The sequence below is a fragment of the Carassius carassius genome, chromosome 10, assembly GCF_963082965.1.
Source record: "Carassius carassius chromosome 10, fCarCar2.1, whole genome shotgun sequence".
NCBI classification, from domain to species: Eukaryota; Metazoa; Chordata; class Actinopteri; order Cypriniformes; family Cyprinidae; genus Carassius; species Carassius carassius.
Genome location: NC_081764.1, coordinates 35450489 through 35474862, shown reverse-complemented (window position 1 = coordinate 35474862; position 24374 = coordinate 35450489). Strand labels below are relative to the sequence as shown.

Genomic DNA, 24374 nt, shown 5'->3' with positions numbered 1-24374 from the left:
GTGAATTCACTTATTATAGCGCCACCTTGTGGTCAATTAAGACCAAACCTGGTGCAAGGCTTAATGATGATCAAAGGCTTCTTTAGATTTTTCCACACATTTCTCACGATATCCTTGTAAAACTTCCAGAAAAGGACAGATTTCCAAACATTGTAAAGCTAAATAGAATTATATACAGTGTTGGGGAGTAACTAGTTACATGTAACGGCGTTACGTAATTTAATTACAAAATAAATGTAACAGTAATCAGTTACAGTTACTAAGAAAAAATGAGTAATTAAATTACAGTTACTTATGAAAATTGTAACGATTACAAAGAGGATTACATTTGAATATTTACACACATCCAAATACAGTTTATTTCTTTCCCAAATTGCACTAAGACATATGGCCCATAATAATCTCCATAATCTCCGAGAAGCGGAAAACACATTCGTAGAATCCAGTCATAAAAATGGAATTCAGCCTATAATGACGCAATATGCCACATTTTGGACGAATAGATCAAAATTAGGTCAGTACACTTGAATCAAAACCCGATATGGACTGATGTCTGTGAATATTAAGCCGCAAAAAGACTGAATATGAATCCTGCACGTTCTGCGTGTCTGTGGAAATCTGGCGCTGACTGGACATTGGGAGAACCGGGACTATTCCCGGTGGCCTGGCAGACGATTTGGCCTTCTACTTTAATATTGTTATTGTATAATTGCAGGCCGAATATACTAAAGCGATTATTTCCGATAATCCGCCATTCGATAATTAAATCTCTAATAAATCATGAATCGGTTAGTCGTGACTGGCAATGGTTGGGCTCGCGCGCTCTCCGCGCCTCCGCCGAACGGTTTGGATCAGACTCCGAGTAATCAATGCGAGAGAGAGAGACCGGAGTGGACTGTGTAAGCGCACAGCTGGAGCAGAGAAGCGACACTTCTGTTCAGGGTTTCAGGTGCAGGTCAGTTTCATCTGTAAATATGCTAATGTAGTTTTGTCTTTGTTTACTTAGTCAAGCAGCAGCAGCACACTGCTCACACTCACTCAAAATACTGTATAAACGACGTCATTAATATCTATTGTAATGTTACAGTAATAAGTTAGCAGACAAATCATCATATTTGATCATAGGTTTAGGGGGAGCTAGTGCATACAAAAACACAACCTTTAGGAAAATTAATATAGCCTATGGTATGGCACTAACCGTGGTTTAACTATGGAATTTGTAGTAAAAATAAATACAAGTGGTAATTCATTTGCCAAAAAAACAAAATTGCACTTACAAAACATGGTAAAAGTCAAATAAAAATCTTCAGTATTAAAGTCATGAGAGAGATGGGTGGATAATGGAAGTGAAGGTGCAGTTCAGGAGAGAACTCTTAATTACGTTGCATGTCCCCAACCTAAGGATTCAAATCTTTTTCATGTCAGGTCCATACACAAAATAGGGTTGTCCATATAACAGAATGGGTTGTGGGTGTATGAGTGTGAGATTTCCCAGCCTATTTTTTCCCCCAGTCCGCCCCTCATGGAAATTAATCTCTAGAACAGTCACTTCATGAGCATTTTTTACTTATTTTGAGAAACTATCATCATATCATATACAAAGAGACAGCAGTGTTTCAAAAATACACCAATGTTTCAGGAGTTTAGTACACAAAATAGGACACATGCTTATTAGATAACCGTATTTGAGTTGATGTATATGCTTTTATTTTTTTATTAACTATTTTTCCCCAAACCATTGTTAGATGCAGTTAGATGCCTGTAGTTATGCAAAGATTTGGTTTCAAAAACAGTATCTATAAACTATTTCTTTTGATTTTAAATCTGCTTTGAACTTCAGATCAATCTCTAAGTAAAAGGCAGTAATAAAGTCTGATTGTGTGGTGAATGTGTTCAAATGTGATCATCTTAATTTAAGTGATGAAGGATGGTGAAAGTCTGACAGTATTGAGCTCTACTTTAAGGTTAAACCTGCATGGTGTAAAATGGTTGAAGATGATTAACAGTTGCAAATTAACATTCATTAGAAATTTATAAAAGTAATCAAAATGTACTCAAAAGTAATTAGTTACATTACTTTATTAAAGTAATTAAAAAAGTTACACTACTATTACATTTTAAATAGGGTAACTTGTAATCTGTAACCTATTACATTTCCAAAGTAACCTTCCCAACACTGATTATATATATATATATTTTTTTTTTTTTATTAAAAAACAAACACAAAAATAAAAGAACAAACTAAAATTAAAATGAAAACACATTCTAAAAATAAAAAAGTTAATACCAATGAAACCATACTCTAAAGATATATAAATAATCTTAAAAAAAGCTGTTGCAAGGCAGAAGAATGACACATTTCTGACTGTAATTTTAAAATAAACAAGTCATAGTTTTACCACATATTAATATGCCATCTGTTTCCAGAGTATTGAAAGACTGAGTGTAAATAACCCTGATCATGATTGAGTGAGAATCACAGCAGCACCTGCAGAGATCCGACAGCATCAGACTACCTTCAGAGTCTGTGACGCAAGAGAAACCAGACCAGAGAGAGGAGCTGGAACAAGAGCGGTTTATTAGAGGAAGAACTCAAAGAACACACACAGACAGACAGACATATATATGCAGCTCAGCAGGTTTAACCTCATCTTACAGAGACGTCAAACTCCACAGAAGCAGAGAGAAAGCAGCTCAGAGAAACATGAATATGAGGAGTTATAAAACTCAAGGACAGCAGGTGATCATAAGATGACGATTTTCCCTTTGAAACAGTCAGTCCAGCTCCTCTATTCAGGATTACAGTCCAGAAATCTAGTTTAACCAGATTGTTGCCGGTTCACAGAGGTGAATGATATTCTGTGAGACACCTGTGACATCAGACGGCCGATGTGATGCTGGAGCGGCTCCTCACTGCGGCCCCAGATCTCCAGACAGACCCTGGCCCTCGCTGTGGTCGGAGCCCCAGAGCCGGTAGAACTGTGTGAAGTCGACATATGGAGGCACACGTCCCGTCTCGTCCGGCTGCGCCGCCTGACTGCCTCTCTGCCGGAACAAGCTGCCGTCTCCAGAGCTGGAGCTGGAGCTCTGCGTGTGTGTGGTGCTGGACTGCAGCGTCGCTGTGGGACTCTGACTGAGGGGAGGAGCACAGACACACAGAGGGGCGGGGTCAGAGGGAGGGGCGGGGCCAGGACTCTCACTGATGGGCAGTAAGGTGTCTATGGTCAGGGGAATCAGTGGACTACAGTAAAACAGGGGACCGTGGAGAGAGATTTACGTGTTACTGATAACGCTATGAATGCATTCAGCCGTAGGAAACAACACCAACTGTGTGCAGGATTATTATACTTCACTAGAACTAAACCATAAAAAACATTTTCATTATTTGAGATCGGAAATTTTTTTCGTTTAATTTGATAATTAAGAGTTTAATTTGATGTACTAAATGTCAAATACATATGAAATGACTTAAATGTAAAAATTATTTTTCATTTAGATTAAATTAATGTGCTAAAATTTATAAATAAATAATAAATACAATTCTAAAAGTAAAAATAAGTAAAAAAAATAACTGATAAAAATGGCAAACTAAATTACTAAAACTGTCAAATTAAAAAGAGGACTTCATTTCTCATTTTCATTTAGTTTAACTTGATGAACTGAAATTACAAAATAAATACAATCCTAAAAAGGAGTAAAAACAATATAAACACATAATAACTAATAAAAATGGCAAAAACAAACTAAATTACTTAAACTTTCAAATCAAAAATTAATCTTTTAATTTAGTTATTAATAGCAACATTTCCTATTTTCATATACTTAAATTACAATAAATATGTATTAAAATAAATAAAACAGTAACTTAAAAGTCAATAACTGAAACACAAGCACAAGCCGCCTGACTGAAGTGGAGCAGCAGCTGAAAAGCCAAGGTTGAGATGTTGGGAAGCGGTCAGCGCTGTTACCCGGCGGTCGGCGTGTCTCCCTCCAGCGTGGACGCAGTGTTGGAGCCGTTGGTCAGCGTCCCCTGCGCAGGCATCACCAGAGACAGCATCACACTGGTCTTACTGGTGCTCTGATGGTTGGAGTAGGGCACAGACACCGGGTAGATCCGTCCTCCTGCACACACACACACACACACACACACACACACTCATCGTGTACGGATTCACTGGTTTTGAAAGCCTACACTTATATACCACTTGGAGGAGGAAGTGTTAATGCGTACGGTTAAGAGTAGCTGATGTTCTGACCTTGTGTGGGTGTGAGCGAGCCGTCTGCGAGTGTGTAGTTAATGACTCTGATCAGAAGAGTCATGTCTTCATGTCTGCCGCAGTGTGGTGCTCTCTGTCTGCCGCTCATGTAAACATCATGATGCAGACGCTTGACGCGCTCCACCACCGACTGCGCAGCCGCCTCCAGACTGCTCTGCTGCGCCAGCTCCGCCGCTACCATGGCAACCATCTCCTGCCGGGGAACATGGGAAATGTAGTCCACGGATGTGAAACACAAGGCTTTATTTCAGCAGCTCTTTCATGCAGACTAATGAGCAATGATTCATGTTGACTGGCCGATGAATCACCTGGTTGACCTGCTCTGGTCCGTGGGCAGACTCCAGGGCTTTTATCAGCCCCTCTGACATCAGCAACAGGAAGCCAGTCACGCCCTCCAGTGATTGGCCGCCGTGGATCTCAGGTTCCGCGATGATTGGCTTTTGTGTCGCTGCACTGAATACACACACGTCATCAAAAAAACCCAACAACAAATAAAGTACAAAACCATTTACATTATTTAGATTTGCTGGAGTTAACATTAAGAATTTTGTGCCATTTTAGTAAAAAAGCTTCTCATTTTGCCAGTTTTCATAATGCTAATGTATAAAATAAATATAATTAATCAGGAAACTAAAATTAGGTCAAACAAACTCTGTGTTCTCTTTAATGGTGCTTATGTGAAAATGTGGTTATTTTAATGAAATAGGGCTGCAAGATAGTGATCATGATTTCTTCTTCTCTTGATTTATTAAGCATAATAGACCGTATCATAGTACTGAGACTGCTCTTCTTAGAGTTACAAATGATCTGCTCTTATCATCTGATTGTGGGTGTATCTCTCTATTAGTTTTATTGGATCTTAGTGCTGCGTTTGACACAATTGACCACAACATTCTTTTGCATAGACTTATGCTGCGTTTCCACCAAAATTACCCAGAAGATTTGTACCGGGAGCTTTTTTTCCCCCCAGACCTGTTGCTTTCTGTGTTTCCACCGCGGTGTAAAGTACCGGAAAGAGTAGGCAAATAGACTGGTGATGTAGATCTGCACGCGTTTCTCAATACAAAGTACGCTGATTTTGGACGTGCACCCTCGGTAGTTCAGACTTTGCTCATTCGACTCGGGAGTGTGATGTCCGCGGCGATGCAAGTCCAGTAAATCTGCAAACAGCAGCGTACTTGATAACTTCAGTCAGCTGACCATGGCTACTGCAGTTTTCCTCTCTGTATATTTACAATAAAACGAGTTATGACATCAAATACCACTGCCTCCTTTCATTTTCATTTAAACATAATAATAGCAGCAGAAATGTACTTAGTTCAGGGATATGTGTATATATACAGCCATTACAGTGAAACGAAATATTATATCAATTGCCTCTTTTTAATTTTCATTTTAACATATAGATAAATTGAATACAGACCAAAGATTACCTGTTAGATTTACCCAAAACGAATGATATTTTATGTTTAACCACTAAAGAGACACACATCAGAAGGTCTAGCCGAGGTGAGGCTGCTCTCGGCGGATACATGATCACTGATCTCCTGCTGATCGCGTGGAGCTCATGTCTCCGAAATCAGCCAAACACATTTTTAAATAGGCACTGCCTTTATAAATAAACCACAGATTTTAGTTTTAAACAACTACATTCTCGACTGAAATCCTTTTAAAATTTCATTTCATGACACAATAACATTTTGAAAATGATCAGAATAATGCTGCGTGAACTCAACCAATCAGGATGTTTAGCGCCCAAGTCCCGCCCCTGAAAGTTCCGAAACTTTGAAAAAGTACCACCTCGCCAGCAGGGACTTTCTGAGGGGCATTTTTTTACCCGGAACTTTATTTAGTTCCTGGTCCCTGCGGTGGAAACACACTGAGTACCAGGCCAAAGTCCCTAGTTCCTGGGTCAAGTTCCTGCGGTGGAAACGCGGCTTTAAACACTTTGTTGGCATTAATGGAAGTGCATTAGCCTGGTTTAAATCATACTTATATGACCGCCATCAGTTCGTAGCAGTGAATGAAGATGTATCCTATCGATCACAAGTGCAGTATGGAGTACCTCAAGGCTCAGTACTAGGGCCGCTACTCTTCACGCTTTATATGTTACCCTTGGGAGATATCATCAGGAAACATGGTGTTAGCTTTCACTGTTATGCTGATGATACTCAGCTCTATATTTCTTCGCGGCCCGGTGAAACACACCAATTTGAAAAACTAATGGAATGCATATTCGATATAAAATGACGAATAATTTCTTACTGCTAAATTCTGAAAAAACAGAGGTGTTAATTATAGGACCTAAAAACTGACTGGCTGCTCTGTCAATTCTTCGTCATCATTTTTCCATCTCAAAAATATATTTAAATTACGCAGAAATGTTAATCCATGCATTTATGACCTCAAGGTTAGATTATTGTAATGCTTTATTGGGTGGTTGTTCTGCACGCTTAGTAAACAAACTACAGCTAGTCCAAAATGCAGCAGCAAGAGTTCTTACTAGAACCAGGAAGTATGACCATATTAGCCCGGTCCTGTCAACACTGCACTGGCTCCCTATCAAGCATCGTATATATTTAAAATCTATAAGTGTGTGTGTGTGTGTGTGTGTGTGTTTGTGTGTATCAGAAACACACCTGAGGACATCGATGTCAGCGTAGTTGAATTTAACTTTATAGTCTCCAATCCGTCGAGTACTGCTCTGACCTGAGATCAGTCCAGTCTGCCTCAAGCGCACCTGATCCAGACCTGAGAGAAACACAATCAACACTTACTAATAAAGCATAAAATAAAATAAACACGGTTTCAGCATGAGTGTGTCATTAACCACGCCAAGGTGTCAGGAAACACAAAAAAGGGCCTCTGAACCAGTTCATTGAAACGAATGAGTCAGAGTCATATTTCTGTCCGAATCACAGACCTGCTGACGTGGATAAAATCATATTATTATCATATTGACAAGACAACCAGAAATTCAACTTCTGTGAATAGAGTAACAGTATATCATTATATAAACCACTATAAGACTTAACGCAATTATCAAATAGCAAAGGTGGTGATTTAATGAAAACCCTGAGTTTCAGAGTGAAGCGTGTCACTGTGTTCATTCATAATCATATCAAAATATTACAGTAGAAATATTTCTTAGTTTGTTTTTATTGAGTATTTTTTATATATTTAAAAAAAATATATAGTAATTAGTGTCGTCAAATGATTAATCGCATAAAAATAAAGGTTTTATATAAACATGCATGTATATATAAATTTAAGTTATATATATATATATTTATATTTATATATATATAAACAAAGCGTTTAAAATTAATCATTTGACAGCACTTATAGCAATAATAATAATTTTCATTTTATTGTATATAATCTCACAATTTTGGTCAAATTGTGCAGCTCTGCAAACCTGAATTTTTAGATTGCAATTTTAATCAGAAAAATGGCATTTAGAATTTTCCACAGTACACATCCATTTACAATAAAGTCACATTTTAACTGCATGTTGTATTTAATTTATTAGCGTGTGTTTAATTTATTAGTTATTGTGTGTGTGTTTGTGTGTGTGTGTGTGTGTGTGTGTGTGTGTGTGTGTGTCTGACCCAGCTGGGCGAGTCTGGACAGCTCGTCCTCGTTGTCGGTTGTGTGCGCTCGTCCGATCTGGATCACCTGGTTCTGACCGTCAGTGGTGGTCTTACAGAGAAGAGCCCGATTGGTTCCTGAGAACACAGAAATTAAGTTTCAGCGTTTGTGCTCAAGACATGACTGATTCCTCAGATTGATTGACTGTGTGTCTGTGTGTGTGTGACAAACATACCGACATTAGCGATGTAGAGTTTATTATTGAGTATCAGAGCGACTATAGCAGTGGCTCCTCCTGAAACCTCCTTCTCTAAAGCCTTCAGCCGTTCCACGATCTTCTGAGTCTGAGCTGACAAACAGACGCCCTGAAAGACAGACAGACAGATGTCAGATAGACAGATACAGACAGAGAGACAGACAGAGAGACAGACAGACAGACAGACAGAGAGAGAGACAGACAGACAGAGAGACAGACAGACAGAGAGACAGATAGACAGACAGAGAGACAGACAGAGAGACAGACAGACTACAGACAGACAGACGGACAGACAGACAGACAGACAGACAGAGAGACAGACAGACAGACAGACAGCAGAGAGACAGAGAGACAGATAGACAGACAGAGAGACAGACAGAGAGACAGACAGAAGACAGATAGACAGACAGACAGACAGACAGACAGAGAGACAGATAGACAGACAGAGAGACAGACAGAGAGACAGACAGACTACAGACAGACAGACGGACAGACAGACAGACAGACAGAAGACAGACAGACAGACAGCAGAGAGACAGAGAGACAGACAGACAGAGAGACAGACAGACTACAGACAGACAGACAGACGGACAGACAGACAGACAGACGGACAGACAGACAGCAGAGAGACAGAGAGACAGACAGACAGACAGACAGCAGAGAGACAGAGAGACAGACACTGTAATCCAGAGCAGAAGCAGTGATCTGTGTCTCTTCATGTATGTGTGCTCACCTCAGGAAGCTGTGTTTGGAGGTTTGCTTTCTCTGCAAGAGCATCATCAATGGTCTCGAAGTAGCTCTTCTCTACAACATCAAAAGCCTGAGAGACCAGCACAGAAGATACTATTATTATCAATACTATCTGTAATTTACAGTTATTGTATACTCAATTTTTAATGTGACGCTTTGGACTATTTGCACAGTTTTAAAGGAAATATCAGCTGAAAAAACTGATAAAACATCACAATAATCAACAAGTAATACACACCACTAGCTTTAACTCAAACACATAGAGTCTATAATCCATAATAACACTTCCTCCAGTGAGAAAGTGCATCTGCTGTTGTCTCTCACAGATTAGTTTAGAGCTGTTTAAACACAGCTTGATCTGTGCAGATTTCTCTCCTGATTCAGACCAGAACACTTTTTCACTGGAGGAAGTGTTATTATGGATTATAGACTCTATGTGTTTGAGTTATAAACGTCTTAATGCTGGATGTGTTTCATCTTTTGTCTTCTCTAGATGTTCACTGATGGACTGGAGTGCTGTGGATTATTGTGATGTTTTTATCAGACTCTCATTCTGACGGCACCCATTCACTGCAGAGCATCCATTGATGACACACTGATGCAGTGCTACATTTCTACAAACCTGATGAAGAAACACACTCATCCTGATGTCTGATGAACTGAGGGTGAACACATTGTCATGGTCAAATTTCAAAGCTCAGTCAGATGTGCAGCTCTGATACCTGTGAGAGGATTCTGCGCACGTCTGCGTCCGTGTGACTGGTGCTCAGCTGACCCAGCAACAGCTCCGCCGTCAGACACTGAGACACAAAACTGGCCACGCGGCTGCCGTCGTAGCCATTAAACACGCCGTAGAGGAAGCAGCACTCAGTGCTGAGGAGGGAACAGGAAGTGACATCAGTTCACACTGATCAGAGTCTGCACAGGCGTCTGAGTGGCTCTACCTGAAGCGGAAGTGTCCGTCTTCGTTCGGATGACTCTGGGTCCCTTTCCCATCTGGACCGTACACACAGTTCGGGGCCGAACCGACGCCACACAGCTGACACAGAGGAAGAGCGTCCGTCCAGCTCTGATGCTGCAATCACACACACACACACCTGATCGATCAATCACCTGATTCAGACACAGCTCAAACCTGATTGATCAATCACTCCGATCTTTATCACTTTTCTGAGACATCATGAAATAATTATTCCTGTGCCACTGCTGAATCTGAAAACCATTCAGTGAGTCTGAATGAAATTTCAATGTATTTTAATGTCACATGCGTTTACAGATCTTCAAGTCCCTGGTATGTTTGCCGTAGTTGCTTTTTTGGGTCTGCTGCTTTGTCACCCTCTTAATCCAGTATTACTTGGAGTAAGCCATTTAAAAGAACAACGTTATGCAACATTGGACTGATTATTTTTTATCAACATAAAAGCCTGTTCTTTTATGTAAGCCCTTTAAAAAATAATAGTATATAGTTATGCATATTATGATCAAATATGTTGTGTATGTGAATTGTGTATTGCGAGACTAACCCCCATCAAAAAAAGTGTTATGGTGGGGACATAAGACTTGATTCAATTCGAGCACTGGATATTTGTTCTTGTTTTAACCCTAAACCCGTTTAATTTTTATACATTTCTGTCTAAAAGGACTTTTAACATTTTTGTTCAAATGTTTCACTTTAACAGGGAAGATCTGATCAAGATTTAATTCAGATAATGAGAGATTAGTTTGCTTTTCTATTTGTTTTCATTCGGTTCAGTGGTTAATCTGACAGTTAGTGTAATAACATATAAGAATGTAATACTTCAGATCATTAGATTCAACATAACAGTGACAAATAAATAAATAATTAATAACAGAATGAATGCTTTAGATGACATGTAATGGTGTAAAGAAAGAGATTTACTGTGGTAAACACTGTCGCAGATCAACACACGGAATAAACGCTATAACTGATGATTTAATCAATCACGACCCTCATAATATTCGTGTGTGTTACACTTCACGGACAGCACCGCAGTGGAGGAGTAATAATGAGTTCGTGAAGAGAGAATAGTGCTTTCTTACGCTCTGCATCAGACTCCTGCGCTGCGCCGCCATCTTGACCGGAAGTGAGCGGCGTCGGATCTACAGCTCATCTGCGCGCATGCGCGACTCAGCCTTAGACCAGCTGCATGAGTCTGCTTCAGTCTTTCCCTGGTCACCATAGCAACCGCGTTTTCCCTTGCGATCCAGTGTTGGGGAAAGTTACTTTTAAAAGTAATGCATTATAATATTGCGTTACTTCCTAAACCGTAACTAATTACATTACATTAAGTAATGTGTTTAAAACTGGGCTGGGCTTGCATGTTTGCTTTTAATATAAAAAGTTCTATTTTTGGCAAATGTAAAAGTCCTTTCACGCCAAAAAGCCTCAGGCTGAAGGAAATATAAATTCACATCTGTACAGTAAAACACAGAAGAAAAGTTCAACACCCTTCGATATAAAAAAAGAAGAAGAAATGTTAGTTTGTCTTGTGTAATTTTTGCTCATTAGTTAGAGGTCAGCAGCAAATTTAATAAAATGTTATTAAATACATAAAGGATATTTGTATTATTTAACATATTTTATTATTGCAGCTTTGAAAGTTTCTTTTAACTGTTTTTATTCATTTTGAAGAAAAACTAAAATACTTTCCAACTATATAGTAGGCAAAAAAGTATGTGAGACGAGTAGTATGTCAGAATTTGAAGTATTCAAGTTACAGTTCAAGTCAAGTTGAGTTGAGCTTTATTGTCATTCGGCTACATGTGTGGACATAAAGTGGAACGAAATGTCGTGCCTCACAGGACCATGATGCTACATAAATACATGACCCCCTCTAAACTCACGACATTCTACAGATGTGTCATGGAGAGTGTACTAACCAGCTGTATCACAGTTTGGTATGGAAATTGCTCAGCATCTGACAAGAAAGCCCTACAACTGATAGTGAAGTTGAAGTTGAAAACTGTTACTTCCCACAAACAATCAGACTTCTCAACAGCTAGTCAGATGTGCACCTATATCTCAACTTTCCACATAATTTCATCAGAACGCAAAAACTTTTCTCTATCACTGAAACAACTTTCCTGGATCAGTGATGTCATCAATCCCTCATGTTTTTGAACGCAGCTCCCTTTTCACCACCCAATGAATTTCTTGAGGATGAAATCCTTCCCTTCGCTTTTTAAATTCCTTACTTCGCTCTATAAAAATCATCCCATTACGGAAATAAAAAGTTTGGCGTGAATTCATGCTCACATGTTCACCTGAGGACAGACAGACAGTGTCAGATCATTTGCTGGAGCTGAAGGAAAAATAGTTTATGATCAGAGAATGAAATCCCTCCACACACCTGCACAACGACTGGAGGAAACAGCTGCAGTCTGTAGAATATTCTAGAAAACACTGACAAACTGTGAAGCGTCTGAGATCCTTCTGCTGCATCAGTTTTAGATTAAATGAGTTACAAACGTAAACCTAATGGCACTCTTAAAAATACATTAGCAAAGTTAGTTTTAGTCTTTTAAAATTCTGGCAGTTTAATTCAATTCAATTCAAGTTTATTTGTATAGCGCTTTATACAATACAAATCGTTACAAAGCAACTTTACAGAAAATTATGTTTCTACAATATTTAGTAGTAGCTAGTAGTTTGTGCACGTTTGACAGGATTTTAGAAAAAATCTAAATAAATAAATAATAATACAAGACGTAGTCAGCTAGACAATGAACTATCAATATTACCATTACGTCACGAACCCAGATAAACCCCGCCCCTGGGAACATGCAGCATGGGGCGAAGCCATATTGTGCTGCTTTAGAGAAGAGGAAGAGAAAACTAGGGGTGCATGTAAAAATCTGTTCATATATGAATCGCAATTCTGTCTTTTAACGATTCTAACGGATTCACAAGTTTTAAAACCAATGTTCTAAAGCAGTGGTTCTCAATCCTGTTCCTCGCGACACCCTGCTCTGCATCTCTCTCTCTCTCATTCAGATCGTCAGATCAGCTTCGACAAACTGTTCCATTTAAACACTAAGGCGTCTGTGAGAGAAGGGACAGATCGGTGTGGAATAAAGGTAAATTATGAGAAATATGTTTAAAAAAAAAAAACTAAGCATGAACACATGTTAGACTGTGCCCCATAAACAAAATCAAGCCTAGAAATAAACATTCAACCACCACTTTAAAAATGTTCTCAAAACTTTCGCTAAAAATATTTATACATTGTTCCTGAAACAAGTTATTTCTGAAGTGTTTTAGTTGGACATTTTTAAAATGTTACTCCTTGTTTCAGAGCATTCAGAGAAAGTAACGTACACGTTTGCCAAATTATACAAATTGAATGTTCCCTAAACGTTTGTACAACCAAGAAACAATGTTTTTAAAACTTATGTTTTGAATATTCAGAAATAATTTTGTCATAATTAAATGAAACATTAGAAAAGCATTCTTAATTTTTTTTAATGATCTGGTCTTTAACAATGTTTAAGTTGGATGTTCATCTAATTTTTTTATATATATTTATTTTCATTTGATACTGCTTGTTTTCGAATGTTCATAGAAAATGTAACCTTCACATGTTGCCAAAATTATAGTTAATGTTTATATATATATATATATATATATATATATATATATATATATATATATATATATATATATATATATATATATACCGTACAGACCAAAAGTTTGGACACACCTTCTCATTCAAAGAGTTTTCACCGGACCTGAACCCAATCGAGATGGTTTAGGGGTAAGCTGGACCACAGACAGAAGGCAAAAGGGCCAACAAGTGCTAAGCATCTCTCGGGGAACTCCTTCAAGACTGTTGGAAGACTATTTCAGGAGACTACCTCTTGAAGCTCATCAAGAGAATACCAAGAGTGTGCAAAGCAGTAATCAAAGCAAAAGGTGGCTACTTTGAAGAACCTACAATATGACATATTTTCAGTTGATTCACACTTTTTTGTTATGTATATAATTCCACATGTGTTAATTCATAGTTTTGATGCCTTCAGTGTGAATCTACAATTTTCATAGTCATGAAAATAAAGAAAACTCTTTGAATGAGAAGGTGTGTCCAAACTTTTGGTCTGTACTGTATATATATATATATATATATATATATATATATATATATATATATATATATATATATATATACTGTTTATATTTTTTAAAACATTTCAAAAACTGGCCGTTTTGAATGTTTAGTGAACATTCAGGAGTGACATTATCATAACTTAATGGGAATGTAAGAAAGACTTTCACAGAACATATTTTTGTTAGCTGGGAACCATTCAGTGATCAATTCTTCATGGAACCATCAATTCTGATAAAGAACCTTTATTTTTGAGAGTGTGAGCACATTAATGCGGAGGTGTCGCTCCATTTACACAAATAACCTCATTTTGAATACAAATCAGTCGTTTGTATAGCATGACAGTTTTACAGGATATTCTACTGCTGATCAGAATGGTGTTCAGTGTGTGAGTTGGTGCCGTGACCCTGGTTCAGTACTCCTGCCGCTGGTACCCCGCTGACCTGTCGAACACGCCGTCGCCGCTCTGCTGGTAGGACCCGGTTCCTCCCGGACTCTCCAGAGCGTCTCCAGCACTGTAGGAGCTGTACGGCACACTGCCGGCGTCCTGGCTGGGGTCGGTGTAGTCCTGCGAGAACAGAGCCGAATCCGCACCCAGCTTATATCTCTGAAACGCTAGGAAGGCCTGAGCGGCCTGGATGATGCAGGTTCGGATGAAGGAGGTTTTTAAACATGGAAATGATGGATTAGGGTTCAATGAAGGGTTAAAAAAAGTCAATGTGGGGAAGGATGAGGTTGTGAAGGATAGAAAGAAAATATGAAGAAAAGAGAGAAGGATCAGATTCAGTTTGATTAATCAGAAAACAGAAGATCTACAGGATCCAGTAACAACATGATCATCAACATTATTTCATTCTTTAATGAGCTTCTGAGATTAATTCATTCCTTGAGATGACCGCTGAGGCTGGAGTCTCACACACAAACTCAAAGGGAACCTGTTTATTCATGTGTGTGTGTGTGTGTGTGGGGTCAGGGCTGGGTAAAGAGTTCCTCATACTCCTCTTCAAAACACACTCGTTTGAATCTCTCCAGAGAGACCAGTGTAAGAGCTCCCTGAAACACACGCCAACACACCTGAAATCATCAACACAGCTCCAGCACAACACTCATGAGTTTAACTACTGCAGCTACAGACCCAGGTGAAGATGGAGAAGAAGGAGAAGGTGATGGCGGCCCGCGCTGAGTCTCCACCCGACTGCAGCGGGTTGTCCTCCGCTTTCGCCACCTGCCACTGATTGGCCAAGAAACAAAAGCCCACGAACCAAACCAAGGACCAGAACACTGGAACAGACAGACATAGACACACACAGAGACGGTAAGAGACTGAGGACACATCACACTCACTGGAAGAAAATAGTTTACAAGAAAACCCTGCTTCTGTCGTTCTACTTAAATATCATGTTTAATTTAATGCACTACTTACCGTTTTTTCTTTGAAGTATTTTTGTTTATTCTGTAAGTGTATATTCAGTGTTTGTGTATATGCACATAATAATTTCCTAATAATATGTAATAATTATTGTGGTTTACTGTGTTAACTGTATTCCCAGCTAATGTTTTCACAATTATATAAATGTTAGGACAAATTGTTCTTAAAGAAATTTGTATGGAACATTTTTCTAACTTTTTTTAAAGGGGTCATACGATGATTTTTTAAAGATCATTATTTTGTGTATTTGGTGTAACAGAATATGTTGACATAAAGCACATTATTTATTAAATACTGTACATTATTGTAGATCATCTAAGCCCCGTCTCTCTCAAACGCCTCGTTTTCTACAAAACCCCTCCTTCTGACAAGCGCAGTCTGCTCTGATTGGCCAACTGACCCAGTGCGTTGTGATTGGCCGAACACTGCAAGCACTCTTCGGAAATGTAACGCCCCTTTCCATAACCACAAGCTTCATCTTTCAAAATAAATGTAAAGACAGTTAATATGTGACAATGACAAACTTGTATGTGTTTGCAGTACACAAGTCACTGACGGTTAAGAAAGCTGACTCCACTGTGTGACCCTGTCTCTCAAATTTCAAATTCAAATTAGCTTTATTGGCATGACTTGTACAGTATTGCCAAAGCATTGGCAATTACATAGGCAATGAACAAATAATCAATAAAATTAAACAGTAAACAAATGTATGAATACATTTATACAAAAATGAAAAAAAAAAAAAAAAAAAAAAAAAAAAGGAATCAGTATCAAATGTAAAAAAAATAAATAAATATATATATATATATACACATACATACATACACACACACATATATATATATATATATATATATATACACATACATACATATACACATATACATATCTACATCAAACAATCAAAATATACAATTATTTATCCATCTGAGGTTCCACTGGTTGTCCTCATTTCATGGCATGTAAAGACATACTTTGCAGCAATTATCTCACATTTGGGCATTTCTCCCAGTATGTATGGGAGAATGTATGTATGTCTCTCTCTCTCTCTCTCAACACACACACAGACACAGACACACACACACACACACGCGACGCGCACACACACACACACACACAATGAGCAAAACTCTGCATTTGAACAGTCAACAGCAAATACTCGAACTAATAAGAAAACACACTTACAGTAGCTGATTCAGAAGCGCCAGATTGTCGTAGCAAAGTCAGAATGACCTCCTCTCCTAGGTTCATGAAACGGTCTTTCATAAAATGTGTTGCTGTTTCTTATGTAAGTAATCTTAAAGATTCCTAAATGCATCTACTTTCAGAAGAATACACACACATCTCCCTGACATGACTGCATCAACACTAACTGTGTTACTGAAACCACGCCTTCGTGAGCATTTGGGCGGCATTACACAAATATTCCCACATAATGATGTAGACATGTGGGGGCGTGTTTAAAAAGGGTGTTTAGGGGGCGTGGCAGAGTCTTAATTTTGATAAAGAATATCTCTTTGGATCTGAGACTTTAGTCTTTGCAACTTTACAGATCTTCTTCATGCACCAAGAGCTCGCATCATATGACCCCTGTAATATTTGAAATACTCTCCTATAATTTATGGTGTAAGTGGTAGAAAAAATTATGACAACGGTTTAAGAAATGTTGTGAAAATTGGACATTTCAAAACAATGTTCCCATAATGTTTTCTATAACCTAAGCTTGTGGCCTGGGTTAGTTCTCTGACTTGAACAAACATAATAATACGCGTCATGTGTGAAGATCTACCTGAGGTTCCCACGTCGGCCAGCACAGCTTTCTTGCGGTCCTTGACGCTGCTGATCTGAGGGAAATATGCGTCTAAAGCCAGGAAGGCCATGCAGCAGAGGAAGGCCAGCGAGCCCATGCTGACCGCGTAGTTACAGGCGTTCTGGTTCCGGTTAAAGATGCAGAACTGCTCGACCTCATCAGGCCTGTTGATGTAGCCCTCGTTAACGACACAGCCGAAGATCACCAACGAGAAGAACTGAGGAGAGCAGAACAGATCACACGCTCTACCAACGAGCGTAACAGGAGTCATCGGCTACCATTGACTTCTGACAGCTACAGGACGTTTTCTACGAACGCTGAAGTCAAAATATAACATTTGATTTCTTGAGAAATGAGGAAATGAAAACTCAAGAGTTTTGTAATGGACCAGCTCTTGGCACCTGATCATAATGTGTTGTGGTTTTAATATAAAAGAAAATTAGAACCAGTTTAAAGCAAATGAAACGAGGAAACTAACGGTTTGTGCTCTTCAGCTGAACGAGTCATAAACAGAAACTCACAGGTGTTGAAGACCAAGCAGAAACACGCTGAAGTTCCTTTTTCTCTCTTGAACAAACCAAGCGTGCTGAGCGTCCATAGTGTGAATCTCACTGCGGTCAGATGCTGTGAACTAGCCACGAATTACTGGAGCAACAAGCAAGCAGCATGTTTGTGTGACGAAGCTCTTATATAACAAAAATGTAATATTGAATAACATCTAATCTGTGTTTTTGCTCGGTCACAGTAGAACCATTACAACACAAGTTGTGTTTAGTCTCTGAATGAATCAGTGCTTTTGGATGAATCTGTTGAATCAGTGATTCGGTGACTCGATCATAAAGACCCGTCCTGTGTGAGTCCAGCTCTGATGAGATGAGATGCGCAGAAGAACAGAGATATTTATAGACACTGGGACTCTCTGTTCTGGCAGGAATGGAAAACAACAAGCTAATTATGTCACAAACACAAGCATAAATCATGCACAAAACCACCACACTCAGCTTCTGAATGTGATCTGCACTTAATAATATACTGATCAGACCAATCAAGAACAATCTGACCTCTGTCACTTTATTGAAATGATGTTCAACATGTATCTGATTCAATAGTCATAGCATTTTAATCTCATAACTAGTGTTACAATTACGCCTGACGTCAAAGTTATGCTGAAAACAGCTTTATTCACCTCAGGTCGTGCAAACTACATCAAATTAAATGTGTGCAAAAGTCAACAATCAGCTCAAAACACACAAACAAAAAGCATAAATGAAAAAACAGTACCATATTTCTTAAAATGTTTAATTCGTGATCACTTTAGAATATTCTAAAATATCACTTTATTCTTCTAAGCACGTTCAGAATACATACTCTTGGAGGACAATATTTATGACTGAATAACTCAAATCTGACCACATCTGAACCCGAACGGACAGGATTTGGACACTGGATACAGGTTTGTGTGTGTGTGTGTGTGTGTTTGTAATGTATGCGTCTGCACACGCGCGCGCACACAGACACACGCGCGCGCTATCATGTGGTTTCCACTGACCATGTTGTTGAGCTAATTCTATTTTATAATCTCTGAAGCCCCTACACAAACCTTTTCTTACCCCTGATTAATAGCACTTGATTGCACGAGTATGCATTTCAATCAGAAGCACCGTGTCGTGCGTGCATTGCTCCGGCGCGTCTCTCGCAGCATCAGGCGCGCTGTTTGCTCCTCATGATAACGGTACGTACCCAGGACACGATCCGGAGTCCGGTGTGCGGCTGCTGGATGAACGTGAGCGGCTCGAAGGATCCACCGGCTCTGCCCGCGCCGTACGCGCCCCGCTCCATCCCGTCCATCAGCTGCCCGCGCGCGCTCCCTCCCTCTGCGCGCTCTGGAGAGGAGGAGAGACCGTCGGGAGCGCGCGGTGGCGTGTGAGGCGCGTGCCCGTGGGGGTTGGAGATTCAGATTTTTTAAAATTCTTCGATTTTAATTCCAAGCAGAATTACGAATAGATGGATTTGTTTATTTATTTATTCATTTATATTTTAATGAATTTAGTTCTTTTTTTATTTTAAAGTTAATTTCTACACTGTTAAATTATTTTTGAACCTGTAAATAAAAATATATATTTGAAATCTATTATTATTCTGAAATAATTTCAGTTGCGTTGCAGTTGAGTTTCACGGTTAATAATGTATTGCTTGCCGTTTCTTTATAAAGCACTCCAGCGTGATTATAAACATGAAATTATCCAGCCATAGCTTCCTGTTTCACAGAAATATAAAGAGCAGGGAAAACAAAACCCAAAATGCCCTTAATCATCCATCACAATGAGAAAAACCAAAGAATATAATTCTGATGTGCAGCAAAAGATAATTGAGCTTCACAAATTGGGGAAGTGGCTTTAGGAAAAGAGTTAGAGCAGTGAAGATTCCCATTTCCACCATCAGGGCAATAATTAAGAATTTCCAATCAACAGAAAATGTAACAAAACTGCCTGGAAGAGGACGTGTGTCTATATCGTCCTAAAGTGTGTTGAGAAGTAGAGTTTGAGTAGATAACACCCATTTGGGGGTGGTGTTTGCGCAGTAGATAAGACACACGTCTTTGGTGTGAGAGACCCGGGTTCGATCCACTGTGAGACACCCATGTGTCCCTGAGCAAGACACTTAACCCCTAGTTGCTCCAGAGGCGTCCATACTTTGTAAGTCGCTTTGGATAAAAGCGTCAGCTAAATGAATAAATGTAGATAAAGACTCTTCATGGGTTACAGCTGGAGAATTGCAGAAAATAGCCGAGTCTCGGGTTCAGAAAACCCTAGAAAAAAAAATGTCAAACAGGACCTACATCACCACATGTTGTTTTGGAGGGTTACAAGAAAAACTCTCCTAGCTCTTCCAAAAGCCAACTAAAGCAGATTCCGTTATCAGCCATTCCTGTAACTTTAAATGGGATTGGCTGCTATGGTCAGATGAAACTAAAATAATTTTTTTTTAGCAGCAAACACTCAAGATGGGTTTGGTGAACACAGAGAAAAAAAGTACCCCATGTGTCCAATGAAATCTACTGCTGTATTTTTGATGTTGTGGGCCTATATTTCTGCTGGAGGTCCTGGACATCTTGTTTGGAGACATGGCATCTTTGATTCTACCAAATACCAACAGATAAAAAATCAGTAAGTGACTGACTCTGTTAGAAATCTTATAATGGACCATGATTGGATAATCCAACTGTACAATAACCCAAACACAAACCTCAAAAACAACACAGACATGGGTCACTGAGCTCAAAACCAAGCTTCTGCTATAGCCATTCCAGTCCTCTGACCTGAACCCTACAGATAATGAGAGGAGTGAACTGAAGAGGAGAAGCTGGGAATCTAAAGGGTCTGGAGTGATTCTGGATGAAGGAATGGTGTCTGATCTCTTGTCAGGTGTTCTCTAACCTCATCAGACAATATAGGAGAAAACTCAGAGCTGTTAAACTGGCAATGGAGGTTTCAAAAAGTATTGAATAAAAGGATGCTGTTAATTGCGGCCAGTGATTATTAGAGAAAAACATTTATTTCATAATGATGTGTACCCCCATTTTAAATACTTATTATCCAATGAAAGTATAAATGTTACAATTTTTAAAAAAAATAAAAGTTCGAAAAGATTAACAATGCAGATACATTTTCTTCTTTGATCATATATACCAAGGGTGCCGATATTTTTGGCCACAACTGTACTAGTAGTTTCTGAGTGAAAATCGCTTATACAATTTTTTCTTTTTTGTACTGTAGTCAAGTCACTTTTATTTATATAGCACTTTAAACAAAAAAAGATTGCATCAAAGCAACTGAACAACATTCATTAGAAAGCTTTTAATATTCACTACACTCCAGCTTCACTCTGGGTTTACCATCACTTGTTTTTCGCTCCATAAAAAAAAAATGTCCCTAATTTTTTTTTTAATATATCACAAACTTCTGTGCAGAAGATGCATTCAGTGAAAAATAAATACACAATACTAGGAGAAAAAATATCAGCATGCTTTATTGGAACAGTAGCTAACCAAAGGAAAAACTTTACATCAAATCAAAATAAACTGCCAAAAAAAAATAAAAATAGAAAATAAAATGATGATATATATATATATATATATATATATATAAACAGGCTATTATTGCCTTCTTTTTAACCTTCTGACCCTCTTTGTTTAGGAGTCACACTTACCTTCTTTGCGGTCAGAAGTGACCGGAGCCTTGAAATTTAACTTTTTTTTCTTCTTCAGGAAAACCAATGTAATATTTTTTTGTTCAATAATATTTTTTGATTATTATTTATGATTTTTAGGGAATTTTATTATACTATGCAATATTTATACAATTTTAATGAGCTATTTTCTCCATTAGAATTAATATATATTTTTTATCTCTTTATTTATTTACTATTTTTTAATTAATGCAATATTTCACATGAAAATAGAGTGGAAGCATTTAAAATCCATTTTTTGATGAGAACTGGGCAATCTGAAGGCATTCAAAAAATAAAAACGTGTAAGGTTTTACATTATGATTACAGTCAAACATTAAAATCTTGTTAGAAAGGGAACACATAGAAAGCATTTTTGTTACTCAGTATTTGATAATTAAAAAATCTAACAACATAAGGAATGAAAAGTGATCATTCAAAACACTATACAAACATTTTGTAATTAATTAATATTTTATATTTTTGAATATTTTATTTCAATAAATGTTAATGTTGCAGTCTTACCAGTTCATTTCTGTGTGTGTGTGTGTGTGTGTGAGAGAGAGAGACAGAGAGAGCTCCTTTTGTATTTTTTCCATTTATTGATTGGTGTCTAATTTGTCACCCCTTGATTGCTGCACACTTTTTTCCCGACCAGTGGCTGATTTTTAGTTTGTACCACTAAAAGATTCACTGAGTTTTCAAATCTTTTCGTATTTCCCATTCATATCGTATGTCGGTCATTTTTGACCCGCGAAAAAGGTAAGTGTGACTATTTTTTTTGGACTCTTTAACATATCCAAACACATGTTCAAATTGCTAATGTGACAAAAGTCACCAAGTGTCATCTCATTCCGATGAAGCGACGACTTTTTAAATTTCAAAGTATAAAATTTTTTGGTCAAAAATGACCGAAGAGGGCCAGAGGGTTACACAAACTTTTTGGTCGGACAGTCCTAGACTTTTAATCATCAAATCTAAATCTCCAATGCTGCGTTCACTTTCAGAAAGACGAGCTTTTGCAGAGTGTCAGGTGTCGAGCGCATGCGATTAGTGTTGGACATCAGGCCAGCAATAGAAAACACCCTCTCCAAGCTGGCCGAGCCGCTGGGGATGCTAAAGATGCGTCTTGCAACATGTGAAAGTCGGGGCAGCATAACAGAGTTGTCCTTCCAGAAGCGAAGAACGTCAACGTCGGGGTTCATTCTCGGCATTGCGAGGTACTGTTCGATTTCTCCTTTTACATCTAGTGCTGCAGATGAATCTGTGGCAGTTGCGTATGACTGGAACATGGACTTGGCTTTCTTTGAGGGTGACGGCTCAGGGTCAGCGACAACGAGAGGGAATGTTTCTTTTTTATTCACGCTGCAGAGAAGTTGTGTTTGATGAACTAACAACTCCCTGATCTCCATCTGTTTGCCTTGAACCTACAAGAGCAAAATAATGTTACTCTACAAGATCATTTATTATCATCATCAGGGTATTTTTTAAATTTAGTCAGTGTTGTATTATTTTTGTTGATTGTTAATACACTTATTATAATAAAACCATGGTTAATTTGCGAATGTGGCTTTGTGTAGTGAATTACTTGCCTTTTCATCTCTTGCAATCCACTCGTTCTTAAAGCGAGGGTCTAACAACGCAGCCAGAACAACGTGGGTGTCGTCATAAAACCTTTTATAACGATTGGAAAAGTTCTCTGCTAGAGTTTCTGCGAAAGCAGCTACTTCCAGTGGACTGGAGACGTCAGCCATCATTCGGCGTATTTCTGCGACTGCCGGCAGGATCATCCCCAGGTTTCCCAGTTCCTTCTGTAAACTGTCTGTCAATTCAGCAAATGGTGTGAGTACTCTCACCAAGCCTTGAAGCATGAGAACATCGCTGCGTGTGATTTTGCCATCATCTGGGATCGACGTCAGACGGTTTTGCCATAGCGCATCATTCTCAAACATTTTCAGCAGCGACTCAATCATCCGCAGCTGACCGCTCCATCTGGTTGCACATGCAGTTGTGGGAGGAACAGCTAATTTGTCGATTTCATCTGTGTTCAGTGTGCTTTTCCTGACTGTTTTGACTACTTTTCCAATCTTGTTGATTACTGATTTGACTGCATTATGCTTTGCAATTGCGTCTTTTATAGCGAGCTGGAGTAAGTGAATGGGACATCTCAGGTGAAGATTGGTTTCTGTGATGTAGTACTGAATCATCACGTTCAGCTGATTGGCCAGCTGGTCTGCACGGAGCTGAGAGAGTGCATCATCTGGAGCATCAATCTCAACTTCCGTCTCCTCGACCTTGACATCTCGGTCCAGCACATCCCCAAACTCATTGAAGCCAGGCAGATTGAAGGCTTTGACCATATTGCTGGCACTATCAGTAATTACTCTGATCACACCATGCTGGACATTCCAGCGTCTCAGGACCTCCTCGTATTTTTCATAAATGTGCTTCGCTGTGTGGTGTGCCTGGATTTGTTCACAGCTCAGAAGAACAGTGTGGCATTTGAAGTTTTCATCAATAAAACTGGCCACGATACCCAGAAAACTGTGACCCCTTCGGCTTGTCCAAATATCAATGGCCACTGAGAGTCCATTGCAGTGCTTGAGCAGAGCGCTCAGCTTATTCTCCAGCTCGATCAAGGCGTGTGGCATGAGTGTGTCCCGGATTGTGTTGTTGCACGGCGGGGTGTAGCCAGGCTGTGCAATCTGCGCAAAATAACGCATCCCTTCTCTTTCCCCTTTGGTGAGAGGCTCATAGTCCATGTAGATCATTTTAAAGAAGGCCTGGTCAAGTTCAGCCTTCCTTTCCTGTGATATATTCATTTTTGTCATTCGTTGTGGAAAGGAACTTTTAAAGCTACTGCTCTCTGCCTCCTTACACGCTTTCTGTGCTTCATCCTCTGCAAATA

At 38.9% G+C, this 24374-nt stretch overlaps 3 protein-coding genes across 4 annotated transcripts in view; all 3 read right to left on the bottom strand.

Annotated features, from left to right (window-relative positions):
• Positions 1-2561: 2561 nt before the first annotated feature.
• Positions 2562-11096, bottom strand: tab1 (TGF-beta activated kinase 1/MAP3K7 binding protein 1). Its single transcript, XM_059561036.1, has 11 exons — positions 10936-11096; positions 9819-9949; positions 9597-9747; positions 8858-8944; positions 8104-8233; positions 7889-8005; positions 6917-7028; positions 4586-4730; positions 4257-4470; positions 3969-4122; positions 2562-3133 (listed from the first exon to the last, which is right to left on the bottom strand). Exons 1-11 carry the CDS (start codon positions 10966-10968, stop codon positions 2911-2913), a joined length of 1497 nt encoding a protein of 498 aa, XP_059417019.1. The 5' UTR covers positions 10969-11096; the 3' UTR covers positions 2562-2910.
• Positions 11097-14216: 3120 nt separating this feature from the next.
• LOC132151406 (synaptogyrin-1-like) lies at positions 14217-19128 on the bottom strand. 2 transcript variants are annotated; one of them, XM_059559513.1, is made up of 4 exons: positions 18980-19128; positions 17219-17456; positions 15136-15281; positions 14217-14634 (listed from the first exon to the last, which is right to left on the bottom strand). In XM_059559513.1, exons 1-4 carry the CDS (start codon positions 19085-19087, stop codon positions 14413-14415), a joined length of 714 nt encoding a protein of 237 aa, XP_059415496.1. In that variant the 5' UTR covers positions 19088-19128; the 3' UTR covers positions 14217-14412. The 2 variants fall into 2 exon arrangements, with proteins under 2 accessions (XP_059415496.1, XP_059415497.1); XM_059559514.1 differs by lacking the exon at positions 14217-14634 and adding an exon at positions 14645-15053.
• A 2259-nt stretch (positions 19129-21387) lies between these two features.
• Positions 21388-24374, bottom strand: part of LOC132151405 (uncharacterized) — a 3644-nt gene continuing 657 nt past the window's right edge. Inside the window, exons 3-5 of the mRNA XM_059559512.1 lie at positions 23059-24365; positions 22402-22893; positions 21388-21414 (exon numbers count right to left, since the gene is read on the bottom strand). Coding sequence (XP_059415495.1) covers positions 22444-22893; positions 23059-24365 — 1757 coding nt within the window. The 3' untranslated portion in view covers positions 21388-21414; positions 22402-22443. The remainder of the gene's footprint in view (positions 21415-22401; positions 22894-23058; positions 24366-24374) is intronic.

Excerpts from the sequence above, each read along its gene's own strand:
- LOC132151406 (XM_059559513.1), bottom strand. The coding sequence starts at position 19,087 with ATGGACGGGATGGAGCGGGGCGCGTACGGCGCGGGCAGAGCCGGTGGA. Across the intron at positions 17,457-18,979 it reads GACTCCGGATCGTGTCCTGG|TTCTTCTCGTTGGTGATCTT; the intron begins GTACGTACCGTT and ends TGCTCTCCTCAG. Across the intron at positions 14,635-15,135 it reads TCTTCTCCATCTTCACCTGG|GCCGCTCAGGCCTTCCTAGC; the intron begins GTCTGTAGCTGC and ends TGCATCATCCAG.
- tab1 (XM_059561036.1), bottom strand. The coding sequence starts at position 10,968 with ATGGCGGCGCAGCGCAGGAGTCTGATGCAGAGC. Across the intron at positions 9,950-10,935 it reads GCAGGAGTCTGATGCAGAGC|CATCAGAGCTGGACGGACGC; the intron begins GTAAGAAAGCAC and ends GTGTGATTGCAG. Across the intron at positions 4,123-4,256 it reads CTCGCTCACACCCACACAAG|GAGGACGGATCTACCCGGTG; the intron begins GTCAGAACATCA and ends GTGTGTGTGCAG.